The sequence below is a fragment of the Brachyistius frenatus genome, unplaced genomic scaffold (genome assembly GCF_029030835.1).
Source record: "Brachyistius frenatus isolate BFR_SWC_R1_liver_20210118 unplaced genomic scaffold, ASM2903083v1 Contig_74, whole genome shotgun sequence".
In the NCBI taxonomy this organism is placed as follows: Eukaryota; Metazoa; Chordata; class Actinopteri; family Embiotocidae; genus Brachyistius; species Brachyistius frenatus.
In genome coordinates this window covers 1,449,716-1,463,632 of record NW_027210673.1, presented here as the reverse complement: position 1 = coordinate 1,463,632, position 13,917 = coordinate 1,449,716, and the positions used below count along the sequence as shown (strand labels likewise).

The 13,917-nt window shown below is 39.6% G+C and overlaps 2 protein-coding genes across 2 annotated transcripts; one reads left to right on the top strand and one right to left on the bottom strand.

The window, feature by feature from the left end:
* The first annotated feature begins 3,107 nt into the window (after positions 1 to 3,107).
* LOC138626458 (leucine-rich repeat-containing protein 10B) lies at positions 3,108 to 5,450 on the top strand. The gene is made up of 2 exons (XM_069708107.1): positions 3,108 to 3,523; positions 3,722 to 5,450. The coding sequence occupies exon 2, from the start codon at positions 3,932 to 3,934 to the stop codon at positions 5,150 to 5,152; it is 1,221 nt and encodes a 406-aa protein (XP_069564208.1). The 5' UTR covers positions 3,108 to 3,523; positions 3,722 to 3,931; the 3' UTR covers positions 5,153 to 5,450.
* A 2,075-nt stretch (positions 5,451 to 7,525) lies between these two features.
* saxo4 (stabilizer of axonemal microtubules 4) lies at positions 7,526 to 12,433 on the bottom strand. Its single transcript, XM_069708263.1, has 11 exons — positions 11,708 to 12,433; positions 11,506 to 11,629; positions 10,327 to 10,489; positions 10,193 to 10,238; positions 9,955 to 10,055; positions 8,871 to 8,936; positions 8,693 to 8,779; positions 8,550 to 8,615; positions 8,360 to 8,454; positions 7,752 to 7,856; positions 7,526 to 7,679 (listed from the first exon to the last, which is right to left on the bottom strand). The coding sequence occupies exons 1-11, from the start codon at positions 11,808 to 11,810 to the stop codon at positions 7,661 to 7,663; spliced, it is 975 nt and encodes a 324-aa protein (XP_069564364.1). The 5' UTR covers positions 11,811 to 12,433; the 3' UTR covers positions 7,526 to 7,660.
* Positions 12,434 to 13,917: the final 1,484 nt, after the last annotated feature.

The following is a 13,917-nucleotide window of genomic DNA, read 5'->3' as shown; positions in this document are numbered from 1 at the left end:
GGTAACTTTGCAGATTAATAATTTATAATTAAAAACATAACATTTTCTCATCAGTTGTGATCAACTGCTGCAGATTAAACTACACAGTAAATAAAGTAGCTTCAGTCTAAGCTCCATCTGACCCTGACACAATGTGACTGTCAACCCATTAATACATCAGTATTTATTCAAGAGACCTCTGTTTACCATAAATACTTTGACTTTAGTACCTTTGTGGAGTGTTTGGATTGTTTACTTAAATACAAATAGAGTTCTGTTTTTGGCAAAATTTACAATAAAGTAAATCAAAAGTAAAAGTACCTGTTCGACAGTAAAGTGCTCCCAATGAGTAAAATATGATTTTTGTGAAATTAGTATATGATTATTTTTGGCATATTAGATTATCAGTATTGTTTCAGTACTTTATATTTGCTGTAATATTGTAGAAAGAGGAAATGGAGTTATAATTGGCTATCATTTTTTTTAACCTAATTATATAATTTCGGCTTGTTGTATCTGTAATTTATACATCATTTTTCTAAGATAATATAATGTGTTTAAAACCTGTAATGTAACAATTTAATATTCAGCTTAATATTATAGAGCTAAAAGTATAATATTTCCTTCTCAAATCTGTCAAGTCAAAATCACCTGTATTTGAGTTTTGTAGTACTCTCACTAACATTGTGTGCAGTTACACTATTGTTGTATGCAGAAGAAGCTGAGAATATTTCTCAACTGGATGAATTTAGTCTTTGCTGTAAGTGTTGTAGCCCTTTTATTTACAGCTTGCTCTGGGCTCAGCCAAATGTTGGAGCTATTTTAAGTCACAGTCTTTGAATATATTTTAGCCACGTCACATTCATTTCACTCTGAACTGCAGTCTATCTATCCGTCTATCCGTCTATCCGTCTATCCATCTATCTATCTATCTATCTGTCTATCTGTCTATCTGTCTGTCTGTCTGTCTGTCTGTCTGTCTGTCTGTCTGTCTGTCTGTCTGTCTGTCTATCTATCTATCTATCTATCTATCTATCTATCTATCTATCTATCTATCTATCTATCTATCTATCTATCTATCCATCCATCCATCCATCCATCCATCCATCCATCCATCCATCCATCCATCCATCCATCCATCCGAGGTGGGGAGAAATCAAATTCTGTAAGTAAAGTTTTTTTTTTATCTGATGATTATTTGCAGATCAAAAATTTAAAGTAATAACCAACACAGACTCAGATTTAAAATACCACAATTAAACCATAAAAACAAACCGTCGTTTGTGATCTAATTCATCTTTAAAGGAACTATGTGAGTGCTGGCGGCAGTTTATGGGTTATTTTGGTTATTTTTGTGTCTGTTTTTTGTCAAAGCAGAAAGCCACACAAAGGCTGCCGTCACAGCTTTTTTAATTGGTCTGTAAAAAAACCTGTTTGATGCAAACCAGCACTGTAGATACCATCTTTGGAGATCCAAGAGACTAAGTGATGGTTGTTTTACTGGTGTAAATGTATTAATATCAAGTAATTATGGAAAGTATTCAGACACTATCTTAATAAATGTCACATTATGATAATAATGTGTTAAAGTGAAAATCCTGCATTCAATTCTATAAAAGTCAGTGAAAATCATCAGGAAAGTGTACTTAAAATATTCCAAATAAAAATATTTATTATGCAGTGACATCATATCAGTGTTATATATTAGATTATTATTTTGTCATGTTGCCTGGTATTACCAGACCAAATTCACTGTGTGAATATTTCTTAGATTATGAGATTTAATTGACTCAAAACTATGTTTACATGGTATGAAGGTGAAACAACATACTGAATACAATACAATAACAAAACAATGTCCCACAATAGTGAAGTAAATGACAACAGCACTTAAGAAAGTGCTCTTCCATAAAGCACTACATTTACATGAGTTTTGGCTCCCTCTATAAAACCAGATGAGTAAGAACTGTAGATGTCGAGTGCCCTTCCCTGGCTATTCATTATTCTTGCCAATTAGGTAATTGTCAGTAAAAAAAAAAAGTTGCCAACCCTCTGATCTCTATCCAACACACTACATCTTCCAATAGACCTTTTTCACAGCAGACATTTTGACTTGTTATTGCAGGGAAAGTAATGGTGTATTAATGATAGCTGCAGTTCACTTAAAGGAGCTCCTGCTTTTGTGCATGTTGGTTCACTATTATTGTGTATTAGGACACTTAATTAGACTGAACCAACATTACCTGTGCATAACCTAACGTGACATGACAAAATGTCTGCTGTGAAAAAGGTCTGTGACCTTATATTCAGTTTAAAACAGAGCATCATATTTTATAAACTTATTTTATGCTGCTGTGTAAAACATTCTGAGAAGCAGCTAGCAGTTATAAAACAGTGAAGTGGAACAAAAAGAACAATTTACCCTTTGAAATGTTGAGAAATAGAAGTAAATAGATGCATAAAATGGAAGTACTAAAGGAAAGAGGCCTACCTTAAAATTGTACTTGTAAAGTATGTGAGTATATCCTGGCTCCATTCTACCAATAATTATTTGTTTCTGGTTCTGGAGACAAAATACCCAAAAGTAAAAAACACAACAATAGACAAAAATATTTTACAACATATAAAATACATTACTTCAAAATAATCCAAAACATTACAAACTAGACAAACAAGGAAAAAAAAATGCATAAGTTATTCTTTGCTACATGTCACTACATACAGGGTGCAGAGTATTGCGATATAGTAACAATAATGGACATATGCAAGATAATTAAACTAATTTATTGTGTAATGTTACGTGTACGCCTAATAATGCACACAACCATAAACTGCATATAAAATCTCCACACAACGAAATGAAAAAGTTTTTTTAAAGCCTTAAAATACGCGACTGTGCAGGAAGTGGGAAGAGAAAGTTCTTTTGTTGGTATTGCTTTTTTGTTTTCTTTAATAGACTACTTTTGACACTCTCTCTCACGGTCACGCATGCACACACACACACACACACACACACACACACACACACACACACACACACACACACACACACACACACACACACACACACACACACACACACTGACCATGTGATGTGAATGTGCCCCCTGTTCCGGTTACAGAGGGAGGAAGGCAGCAGTTGAATGTAAACCTTCTCGCTGATGGAGAGAAGCGGCCAACATCAGGAGCAGAGTCACTCAGTCTGCGCTGCAATTTTCCAATATGTGCAATTTCTTTCTCCGACGCGGATTGTAACTCCGGCAGACCTCGGCCTCTGATGGGGAGCAGCTGCATTAACAAGTGGACAGACTTCCATTAACTGTTTTTCTTTGCCGTCGGCCAGGTCACTGAGCTGCGCACACACTGGCGGTTTATCCACCGACACCCGGCAGGAAGAGAGGCAGCAAACTGACTATTTAATGGGCCAAAGTGGCACTTTTTTTCTGTGCTGATATAGAGACCGGATCATGTGAACAGGTGACCTGAAAGCAGCGCGTTATCTCTCTCTTAAAAGCCTCGAGGAAGCCAAAGAAGAAAGGAGAGGGTAAGGACTGCAAGCATTCAATTTCAGCTAAAAAAAATTCAGCTGTACTTTGCTGAGCTGAACTCCCAGCAACAATATTACAATTATTATTACTATTATTACTACTACTATTACTATTACTACTACCATTACTATTACTACTACCATTACTATTACTCCACAGTTTGCTAGATCTTTGATATTTTTCTGATGAAGCAGTTGGTGAAGGGACGAAGAGACACTTGACAAACTGCTGTGGCATGGCAGCAAGAGTGTTAACTGGCCCGGACCATGATGCTGTTTGCAGCCAGTGGGTTCAACCACAAAACAACATCAGCTCCCAGGCTGAGGGTTAACTTGTCACAGACACTGCCTCATCAAATGACTCTGTCCTGACTCACAGAGGAGTCAGGGGCTGCAGGCCACAGCATGGGCAACTCCTCCAGGAAGGGCGAGGAGGAAGAAGGGGAGGGGGGGGGGAAGGATGGCGAAGAGGCAGAGACCACAGAGAAGGAAGAGGAGGAGGCGGTAGTGGAAGTAGAGGAAGAACTTCCTCTTGGGGTGGAGGAGATGCTGGAGAGCGGAGATCCCGTGCTGGACTTGAGCTACCGTAAATTTAAGCGGTTACCTTTACGTGTTTGTGGACTAATGCATCTGGAGAAGCTTTATGCTTGTGGAAACAGCCTGCGCACTCTGCCAGACAGCATCTCCCAGCTGCAGGGTCTGCGGGTACTCGCCGTCGACTTCAACAAGATAGAAGATGTTCCCATGGCTGTCTGCCAGCTCACTAACCTCACCCGCCTCTACCTGGGCAGCAACCGTCTGATGAGCCTCCCACCTGAGCTGAGCAACCTGAAGAGTCTGCGCTGCCTGTGGGTGGAGAGCAACTACTTCCAGATATTTCCACGGGAGCTCTACGACCTGCCCCACCTCAAATCCCTGCAGATTGGGGACAACCGGCTGAAGACGCTGCCTCCTGACCTCTGGCGTATGGAGGCTCTAAGGGGATTATGGCTCTACGGAAACCGCTTTGATACCTTCCCCAAAGTCCTGCTACGCATGGAGTTCTTGGAGATCTTAGACCTGGACCGCAACAAGATATCAGAGTTCCCCAGCCTGAAGCGTCTCCAAGCCCTGCGCCTTTTCTCCTACGACCACAACCCAGTCAAGGAACCTCCAAAAGTGGGCCAGGAGGTGCTCGTGGTTGGGGAAGGGGCCATGGAGTTCTTGGAGGAGCGTGAGGCCAGGAAGGAGAGACGACGCAAGGCGGCTGAGGAGGCAGAGGAGCTGGCTCTGGCTCTAGCAGGAGAGGAGCCGGTGATTCACGGCATCCTGAAGAACAGCAGCTCCATCTCAAAACAAGCAACAAATGACGCTGTGGTAACCACAGAGGACAAAGAGGGAGAACCCCTGGTGAAGGAGGATGAGGGGGACGGAGGGTACGTGGGGCTGCCGGTCACAGAGTACGACGGAGCCGATCTTGAATACAACGAAGACGGGGTCGAATATGAGACGGAGGAGCTGATATGTGAGGGAGAGGGGTTTGAGTATGAGGGAGAGGAGCTGGAGTATGAGAGGGCGCAGATGGACTATGAGTATGAGGACAGTGAGGAGCTGGAGGACACGGGGAGACAAGATCAAGGGGCATGAAAACCCTGTTAAACATCCAGATGATCTGCAGGCAGGTGGACATGGATGATGGAAAATACACCAGATGAAGGGGAAGTGTTTGAAAGAGACTGACACAGGGGATTGTAGAGGGACTTTCTTAGCTGTGCTGCTAATTAATATTCAGATGTTAACTGTGAAAATAAATGATCTGGGCATTATGTTTCTATAAACTAACAGCACCTCACTCAGCTGAAGATCAGAGCAGGGCTCAGGTGGAGTGTGTGTTTGTACAGTGTGTGTTTGTTTTACATTAGAGTTGTATTCTTAGTGTACAAAGTAGACCAATTTTTCAATTATTAAATATGAACTCTGCTGATTAAGTCAGTGTCAGTAATTTGTGGGAAAATCTTTCTTCACTGGGAACCAATGAAATGACGAGTCACTGTTTACTTGACTGACACACTGTAGTATTTCCATACATCATGTTCAGTGTCTGTTTTATGTGTTCGCCACCTCACCACATTTGGCTCAATGCTATTTTTATAAACCAAGATCGTGTGCGAATGTAAACGTGTATATTGGACATAGATTTACAAAATATTTATGACGTGCTAAACACAACCCTCACCAGCATCACCACCACCAACCCCTGTCAGTGTTGTGTAAAGCAGTCCTGTGAGTGTCAGTGCCAAGAAAGAGCGAGAGACCAGCAAGATTATTAGAGGGGTGAATAGCTGGGGTGCCTCACCATAAAAGGTAAGTCCATAGGGAGAATCCAAACATGAAATGGACTGACACTAAAAAAAAAATCGAGCAGATTAAAAAAAACTTGAAACCCCCTGCAGGTCAGAGAGGTCCGTCGTGATGTCTGTATACTCCTTTTTGTCAGTGACTACGCCTTTTCCACGTCTGTCTCTAACACAAAGCCAGCCCGGCCCTTGTTCTCCTCTCATCTCTGCACTCATTATTCATGTGGGGTTCGTGTGTAATCTATCCTCTTTCCCTCCACGTATCTTTTTCTCATATCTCATTGAAAGAGTGAAATATTTATCCCAATGCTGAAATATTAATGCCTGTACTCGTGTGACAGAGTGTCTCAACTGTCTGCTCCGGGCAAACAGTTGCAGAGCAGACCCAAACTCATCACTCACATTTTTAAACGCAACAATCCTTTTACCACAACTCACTTAATCACATCTAAATACAACTTGTTATGTGTGTAGGGCTGCAACTATCCATTTTGTTAGAGACTGATGTTTGGTTGTCAAAATATCAGAAACTGAAAATATTTGGGGTATTTTTCAAAAAATTACCAACAATATTTGATTTGAGCTTCTGAAGTTAATTTGAATTTATTTATTCATACATGTATTATCAAAACTGTTAATCCAGCAGCTATAGCGATGTCACTTCCATTTTTAACTTTTTCAAATAAGAAAATAAGATAGTATGCTGATATTTAGCAGGTATAATATCATCTGAGTTGAGCTTATAAGCATGCTAACATTTTCAATTAGTGCTAAAAAAGCACAGCTGATACTAACAGAAAGGCTATTAGTTTCGCAGGTATAAACCAAAGTTTTGGACAAATTCAAACTTTGACCTGATCCTGGCGCTCGATGAAAAGCTCAAGGATCACCCGAAGTCGGTGGGATTGAGCCTCTGGGGACAATGAATGTCTGAACAGAAACTTACTGACAATCCATTGAATAGTTATTTCAGTCTGGACCTAAGCGGTGAACTAACAAATAGGCTGAAATTGCCTTACTAAGAGCCACGCTAAAATTCATATACTGTTTTACTATGTTTGAGAAGCTGCAGTTGTACATTGTTTATTAATTATCTACACTTTGCTGACAGCAGCTTTGCAGACATTCAGTGTGGTTTTACGTACATTATATGTCTTGTTTGGTCTGGATTGCACTGATGATATAGAAAACCCACTGCAGTTTATGAGAGTTGGCCCACATTAGCTGCACAATATGGAGCTGCAGTACAAGGCTGACACACCGTGTGTCGCTGGTGGAGTCTCAGTCCTCCTCCTCGGCCAGGCTCTGCTGCTCATTCCACAGCTGTGGGTGGCAAAACAGTTTGACACACCGCAGACATCCATGGGAATCACTCAGTCTGAGTGTAATTATTTTGTCCATTCGTTTACACTCCTCTCATTCTCTATAGGTCAGTGACAGAGGGGTAGTCAAAGACAGTGCATCGTCCTCTTTGGATTTCACACGACTCGCTTTGCACAGCTGTCCGACTGGCAGCTTTTCAACTCAAACAAAAAGGGCTTCAAAGAGATGAAAATTAGTCGTCATTTTGACTTGACTATTGTAAACCAACACAGGCGGGGGAGTGATTAAAGGTTTCAGGGTTTGTAATACTGCAAATGTTCTTACTCGCAGATCCACTGGTTTTATTTCTCCACAAACTACTACTATTATATAAAAAACGAAATACCCAGAGTGATGTGTTAATAACAACCTCCACCGTTTATTTTTGTGATGAGATGCCATGCCAGTAACATTACAGGTATGAGGAGGTCCCTCTTCATTCCCTAAAGATGAACCTATGGAATAAAAATGGGTCAGGTGAGTCACAGGAAACAGGTGCATGATGGGACTTCATGTGTGTAAAATACCTGTCCATTTCCCGACCACTGTAGCCGGGGTCCATTTTAGTGGGAATGATTCCTATAGGTGTCTGCCTGCATTTTCGCTCATCCAAATTGGTGGGATGACAAAACCTGAAAAAAATAGCAAACAGCTAGGCAGGCACTCATCTAATGTCTGCTACACACAACAGTTGGACTCAGCAGCAGTGGAAAGTGACAAGTAAATTTAGAGTAGATACTTCAGTACATATTTGACAAATTTGTACTTTCTTTGCATTAAATTTTACATTATGTTATATTATACGTTCAACTCCACCTCATTCCAGAGGTCAGTATTTGACTTTTTACTTCACTACATTTTCTGTATTTTACACCTCAAATTACTGGTGGGTTTGCAGATTTTACACACAAAACACAATACCAGCCAAAATCTGTTGCACTATAGGAGAACTTTTAGTTTTGATAATTTCAAGTACATTTTATTGATAATATTTCACTGTAGAGATACTTTAAAAAAAAAATGTCACGACTTTTACTTGTGTTTTTGTTTTTTACAGTTTTTATGGCCACTTATAAATAAGAAAGGGATCTTATTGCTTCTTCAATCGCTGCTGCAAGAACCAAAACACACTTACTTGGTATTATAATGTGTATTGAAGTGTGAACAATGAAACGGCGTTTTAGGGAAAGCGTTGTAGTTCGGACCATTCCGAAGGGACCCTGTTGGCTCCTAAAAAGATGGTGAAACAACACTGAATAGCTCACAAAAAAGACATAAATTATGTTTATCAAAGAAAAAAAGGATGTGATATAGAAATATTGAACCTTTTTTCCGATGATCTTCACATTTGATGCACTGCTTCTAGTCTGTGCTGATAGCAGTAGGGAGCTCTGGAAGAGCAGAGAGAGGGGTGTTAATGTTGTGGTATTATCAGAGTAAAAAAAGCTTGGATGGGGTCAGTACTAACTGGGCAGTCCAAGGGATGGATGACACCTCGTGTGAATCCTGTTTCTCGACATGAATGGCCGCTCAGGCTCGGTATCGCTTCAGTACCCTCAAACACAAAAGAACAAAGTTTACAGTTTTACACCAGGTTATTGCTCCATTTTTCAACATGAAAGACTTCAGAGGAAGCGTGGCTCAACCTGCAGGTGGAACGGTGCCGTGAAGTCACTTTTCATCACCGAGCTGTGAGCCTGACCAGGTTCAACCTGAACATCAACAAAAGTTTGAAAAGATAAAAGTGTTATAAAAGAATTTAGATTTAGATTGAACTTTATTAATCCCACAGTGGGCACATTTACTTGTCACAGTTGCATAGAGAAGACAAAAAAAAAGTGCGCACAACATGAACAAATTTACAAATACTTATGAGATAGGAAATAAGGTAGATAAAAAAAATAACTACTTTAGAAAAAAATAAAATAAGAGCAATGAATAAAAAAAAAAATACACAGACTATGTACACAAAAAACAAATAATATAAAAAATAAATATAAATAAATACAGTTTGAAATGATGAATGTAAAGTGACAGGTGCTGTGGAATAAGATGACCAGTGCAACATTATTTTATTGTGGTATGGAATGGCCATTGACAAGAACTAACGTATGTACTGTGTGATTAAACCTGTCAGAAGTGATATAATGCCCATCTGATTTATTTATAAGAGTGATCATCACAGCATAAAGTTAGTATAATAATATTTTTCTTTATTGGAAATAAATCCAGTGAAAAGACTGAAACTGACCATGTGTTTGTCCATTTCCAAAAACATTTCGGGTTTCCCAAACTTTTTAAGGCTCATTTGTTGCGACTGAAGAGGTACATTTTCAAAAGCAGTTCACAAATCTGTTTTTTCTGTTTTTGAAAAAGGCTAAGAGCTGGACACTAGTTTGCAGTGAATGTTGTTCAAAGAGGAGTAAATGTGTGCGCTTGTAAAGTATTTACAGCAGCAGGACAGGGTGTGTGATACTGACTTAAATTAAGGAAATGTCACCTAGTGCAATAATGAGGCTCATTTATGTGTGTTTAGCTTAAAATAAATCAATAACAACAAGAATGGAGCTCTACTGCACAGAATCATGATGCGTTGTATTTGTTGTAGGATCAGTTAATGACTTTTGGGGTTTTGGTCTATTTGTGGAATTTTGTTGACTAAGAAAAATAATAATCTAAAATGTAACCTATATAGAACATCATTGGGTACTCTTGATAAACAACACTTACTGTGCAGCTGTTTTTCTCCTGAAAGGTGTTAAGCTGAAGCACTGCTCCTTCAGTGAAACCAGTCTCTTCTTTTGGACCCACAGTCACATGGCTCTGAAAAACTGAAGCGACAACAGTGTAAATGCATTTGATCATCTATTATTTAGTTTTTCCTGTTCCAGCTTTTCTTCTCATTTCTCCTTTTATGAATTTACATTGTGAATTCACAAAAATGTGTCACTTGCAGTGTTGATTTTACCTGCTGGTTCGAGACCAGGCGGAACAAACACTGTTTGATAGTCAGTCTGAGGAAACACATTCATCAAGGCAGTTCACAGTATTTTACACTTTGTAACATCTCAGAGTATTTTTGTGCTGCTAAACCGACTGTACCTTCGCTTCCAGCGCCACTGCTTTCGAGTGACTCCTCAGCTGATGGAAGCCGCTGTTGTTGGGTTTGTTAATGACGTTAGGGAAGGACCTCAAACAATCAGACCAGATGTGAGGCTGGTAGTGGAGCTTAGTTTGAGACATGAAATTGTCAGATAACAAGAGTCTGTAAGCAAAAAAAACAATACACCTGAGACATAGGTAGCGCTTCAGAAAAACACTCATTTATGACAGCCTGAATATCAAGTTTTAATCACTTCAAGAAATACATTTACACTGGAACACATAATTAATTTCTATCATATTAACGTCTGTGACTGAGAGACTTGGAGTTCAACTAAGTCACAAAAGTTGATGTCGCATCATGCCTCTACTCTGGAGGAGGTGGAGGTGAACAGTGCCTCATTGACTTTAATACAAGGGCTATTTCTCAGAAGAAACTAGTTACTCTGAAAAATAGATCTGAGCCACTGTTAATGTTTTTTTTTTAATTAATTTTTTATTTTATTTAGTGAACCAAGACATGACACATGAGACTATAAATTGGACTGGACTGGACATGACATGACATGGACACTGTTAATGTTTTTAATTCCACTTGTCCTTTCCCAGCAGTGACACACCACATGTGTGTTGTGAAAAGTGTGCTTTCTGTGAGCACGGAGGCAGAAACCTCAGAGACGGATATCTTTAAGACCCTACACATCCATTTAAATCCTCACAGGGGATTGTAATTGTTCTGGCTGATTAGATTTCTCAGAGCTATGCAGGAGTGTATAAACTGTGCTTGACTGACATCTCCCAGATTCTCCTGTCAGATTTACTGCACCTGTTAGGTTTGGACAAATATCACCTCTATCACAGAGTTTTTTCACAGCAGAGATTTGCACTCGTCCCGGAAAGAGAAGCACAGCTTTTACCAATAAGATTAACAATGGATCTGTTATATTTAAGAGTCTCAGTAAGCCACCGCAGTGTAACAGCGAACACGCACAATACCAAGACTCTGAAACTGAACCAGACACTTTCAATCTGTGCTGAAGTCTAATAAAACGAGCAGGATGTGAGGGCCTTTAAAATCTGGTCAAATAAAAACAAAACTACGAAAAACAAATACAAATTATGTTTTGTTGTCAGCCTGACATCATTTGGGCATCACCCCCTACCTGCACTGACACTTACCCAAACCGGGGGTTGTCAATGGCGTCCATACTGGGCCTGTAATATACAGCTGGCCTCTGGTTTGATGTGAAACCTGACTCACTGGGACGTCTGAGGTTAGAAGTGAAACTCATCTCACCCGACTCTAAGACAGATGTAATCCAAATCAGTTTGATAAAAGCTTAAACTCTTGAAAGTTTTCCACCTCATCCTTCACTCTCACCATAAAATGCCGCATTGTGGAGTTTGAGTGTGTTGCTGGTCTGTTGTCCCCTCCTTCCAGTTGCTCCAGCAGTCGGTATGACAATCCTCCACTGCTCAGCCATCTGTGACTGCTGTAATGGAAACCTTCACTGACAGTAGTGATGGATGGCAGAAATCCTGCGGGCATGTGGACACCGCTGTAACCACAAATAAAAGCAGCAAACAAGGTGTAACTCCTGTTTTTTCAGGTTTGGCAGTAACCGAACTCAGAGCTGGCTGGATAAGTGATGACAGAGTCTGTAGGAAATAATGCAATAAGCACTCCCTTTATGAAATGCAGTGTGAGTGGCGAGAAAGGTTCAGAGTAAGAGCACACTTGCAGTAAAATTACAGCCATTTTTTATTTAGCTGGAATATAAATAAGCCCAGAAAAAAAGTATCTGCCTCCCAGGACGTACCTGCAACTCCAGGTTGTTTGTTCACCTCTCTGTCTTGTGCTGCTTTTGTAGGTAAACAGGTGTCTGTTGCTAGGAGATTCAACACAGGGGCAGAACACCACAGCTGAAGAGTGAAAGAGTCTGCTGCAAGCCACAGGCTTAATACTATTTAATGTTACAGCAGGGGATACTGTTAATATTCTCCTCTTGTTGCCCGTGGTTTGCACAACATCCAGCTGCTTTTCTGCAGTTTGTAATAACACTGCAGATGAGCATCACATCTCGATCTGTGACTCACAATCTGTTTTGATCCAAATGGTTATTTGAGTTTGTTTACACAAGTAAAGATCAAACAAAGACACAAATAACAACAAAAATCAATATGCAGAGAGATGAGTAAGACGCAGGTGGAGTTATTGAATACCTCTTCCTACATGATATACATAAAACCTGCCCTGAGGGAGTTTAAGGAGGAGGACATTTTGAAGTTTCACAGGACCCCTGTATTTGACTGAAAACTGAATTCCTGTGAGATGTTTGGGAAGATTAAACGACTGTCTGGTCAACAAAGAGTGGGAATCTTGAAATGGAGGAGCAAAAAAGCAAGTATTTGAAGGTCTAACAATGAGATTTTTTACAAAGTTTGAGATGAGGAAATCGTACATTGACAAGACTTCACTTCCTAATTATACCATTTTAATACTTTTTTACTGACATTATCTACCTCAATCTCTTGTTGATTATCATTTCAGGGAATTTAACCCTATCATTTGTATAAAAGTGGATATTGTTGTTATTCATGCAGGACATGGTGATCATAGAGTGATTACATGTGGCTTTCTTTTGTACAACTGGCATTTGGTTTGAGTTTGTATCCACTGAAACGGCACGTTAGTCACAGAAGCTGCAGGTTTCAGTCATTCATCAGCACGTCTTGCTTTATATTTAAACTCCCGTTTGCATGTTAACAAGTTTTCTCACTCTCAGCAGCATGCAGGTGTGTTCAGGTGTTACAGATGACTGGGGTGACAACATTAATGTCTAATCCTATGTGCTTAATTTAATCCTAAACACAAATGGAAGATATATGATTTACCAAATGATAAATTCTGTTATTCAATATTATTACTCCTCAGCCTTTCTATGTTCCCACTATCTGACCAAAATTTCTTGCACATTCAAACATACCCTTATAACAATACACTTGCACCTTGTCCTTAATAGTATTTTATACTACCATTAGTTGAAGGACTAATGCTGGGATTTGACTGGAAACCTCATTTGTATCATTATTGTGCAAGATTTACACCAGTAACAATGCCTCAGTAAGCATTTTAGAGGTGCATACATTTGTGCACAATTCACTGATATAAAGTATTCCACATAATGCACACACCCTATTGCTTTTTTGTTGTTGTTTTCTGTGTATATGATATATTTGATTCAGTTTAAGACTCCCCGTTTTTGAGTTTTGTATACTGTAAAGCCTTTTGAAGGGAATTTGTGACATATAAACTTGATTATTTTCAGTTTTTGTGCTGCTGTTACATGTGTATCTTGCATTAAAAAAAAATGTGATTCACAGCTGTGAACAGTACGACCTGAACAGTTCCTCCATTAGTCCACTAGATGGCATTGTGACGCCGCGGTGACTCTGGCTTCACTCCAAGGTTATATAAAATTGATGGATGGCTTGAAATGTGCATGACATCTTGATAAAAATGTCCATCCGAGACAGGGAGTTATCATCCGCCGCTGTTAGCTGCAGACAAATGTCTGAACACCATCTATA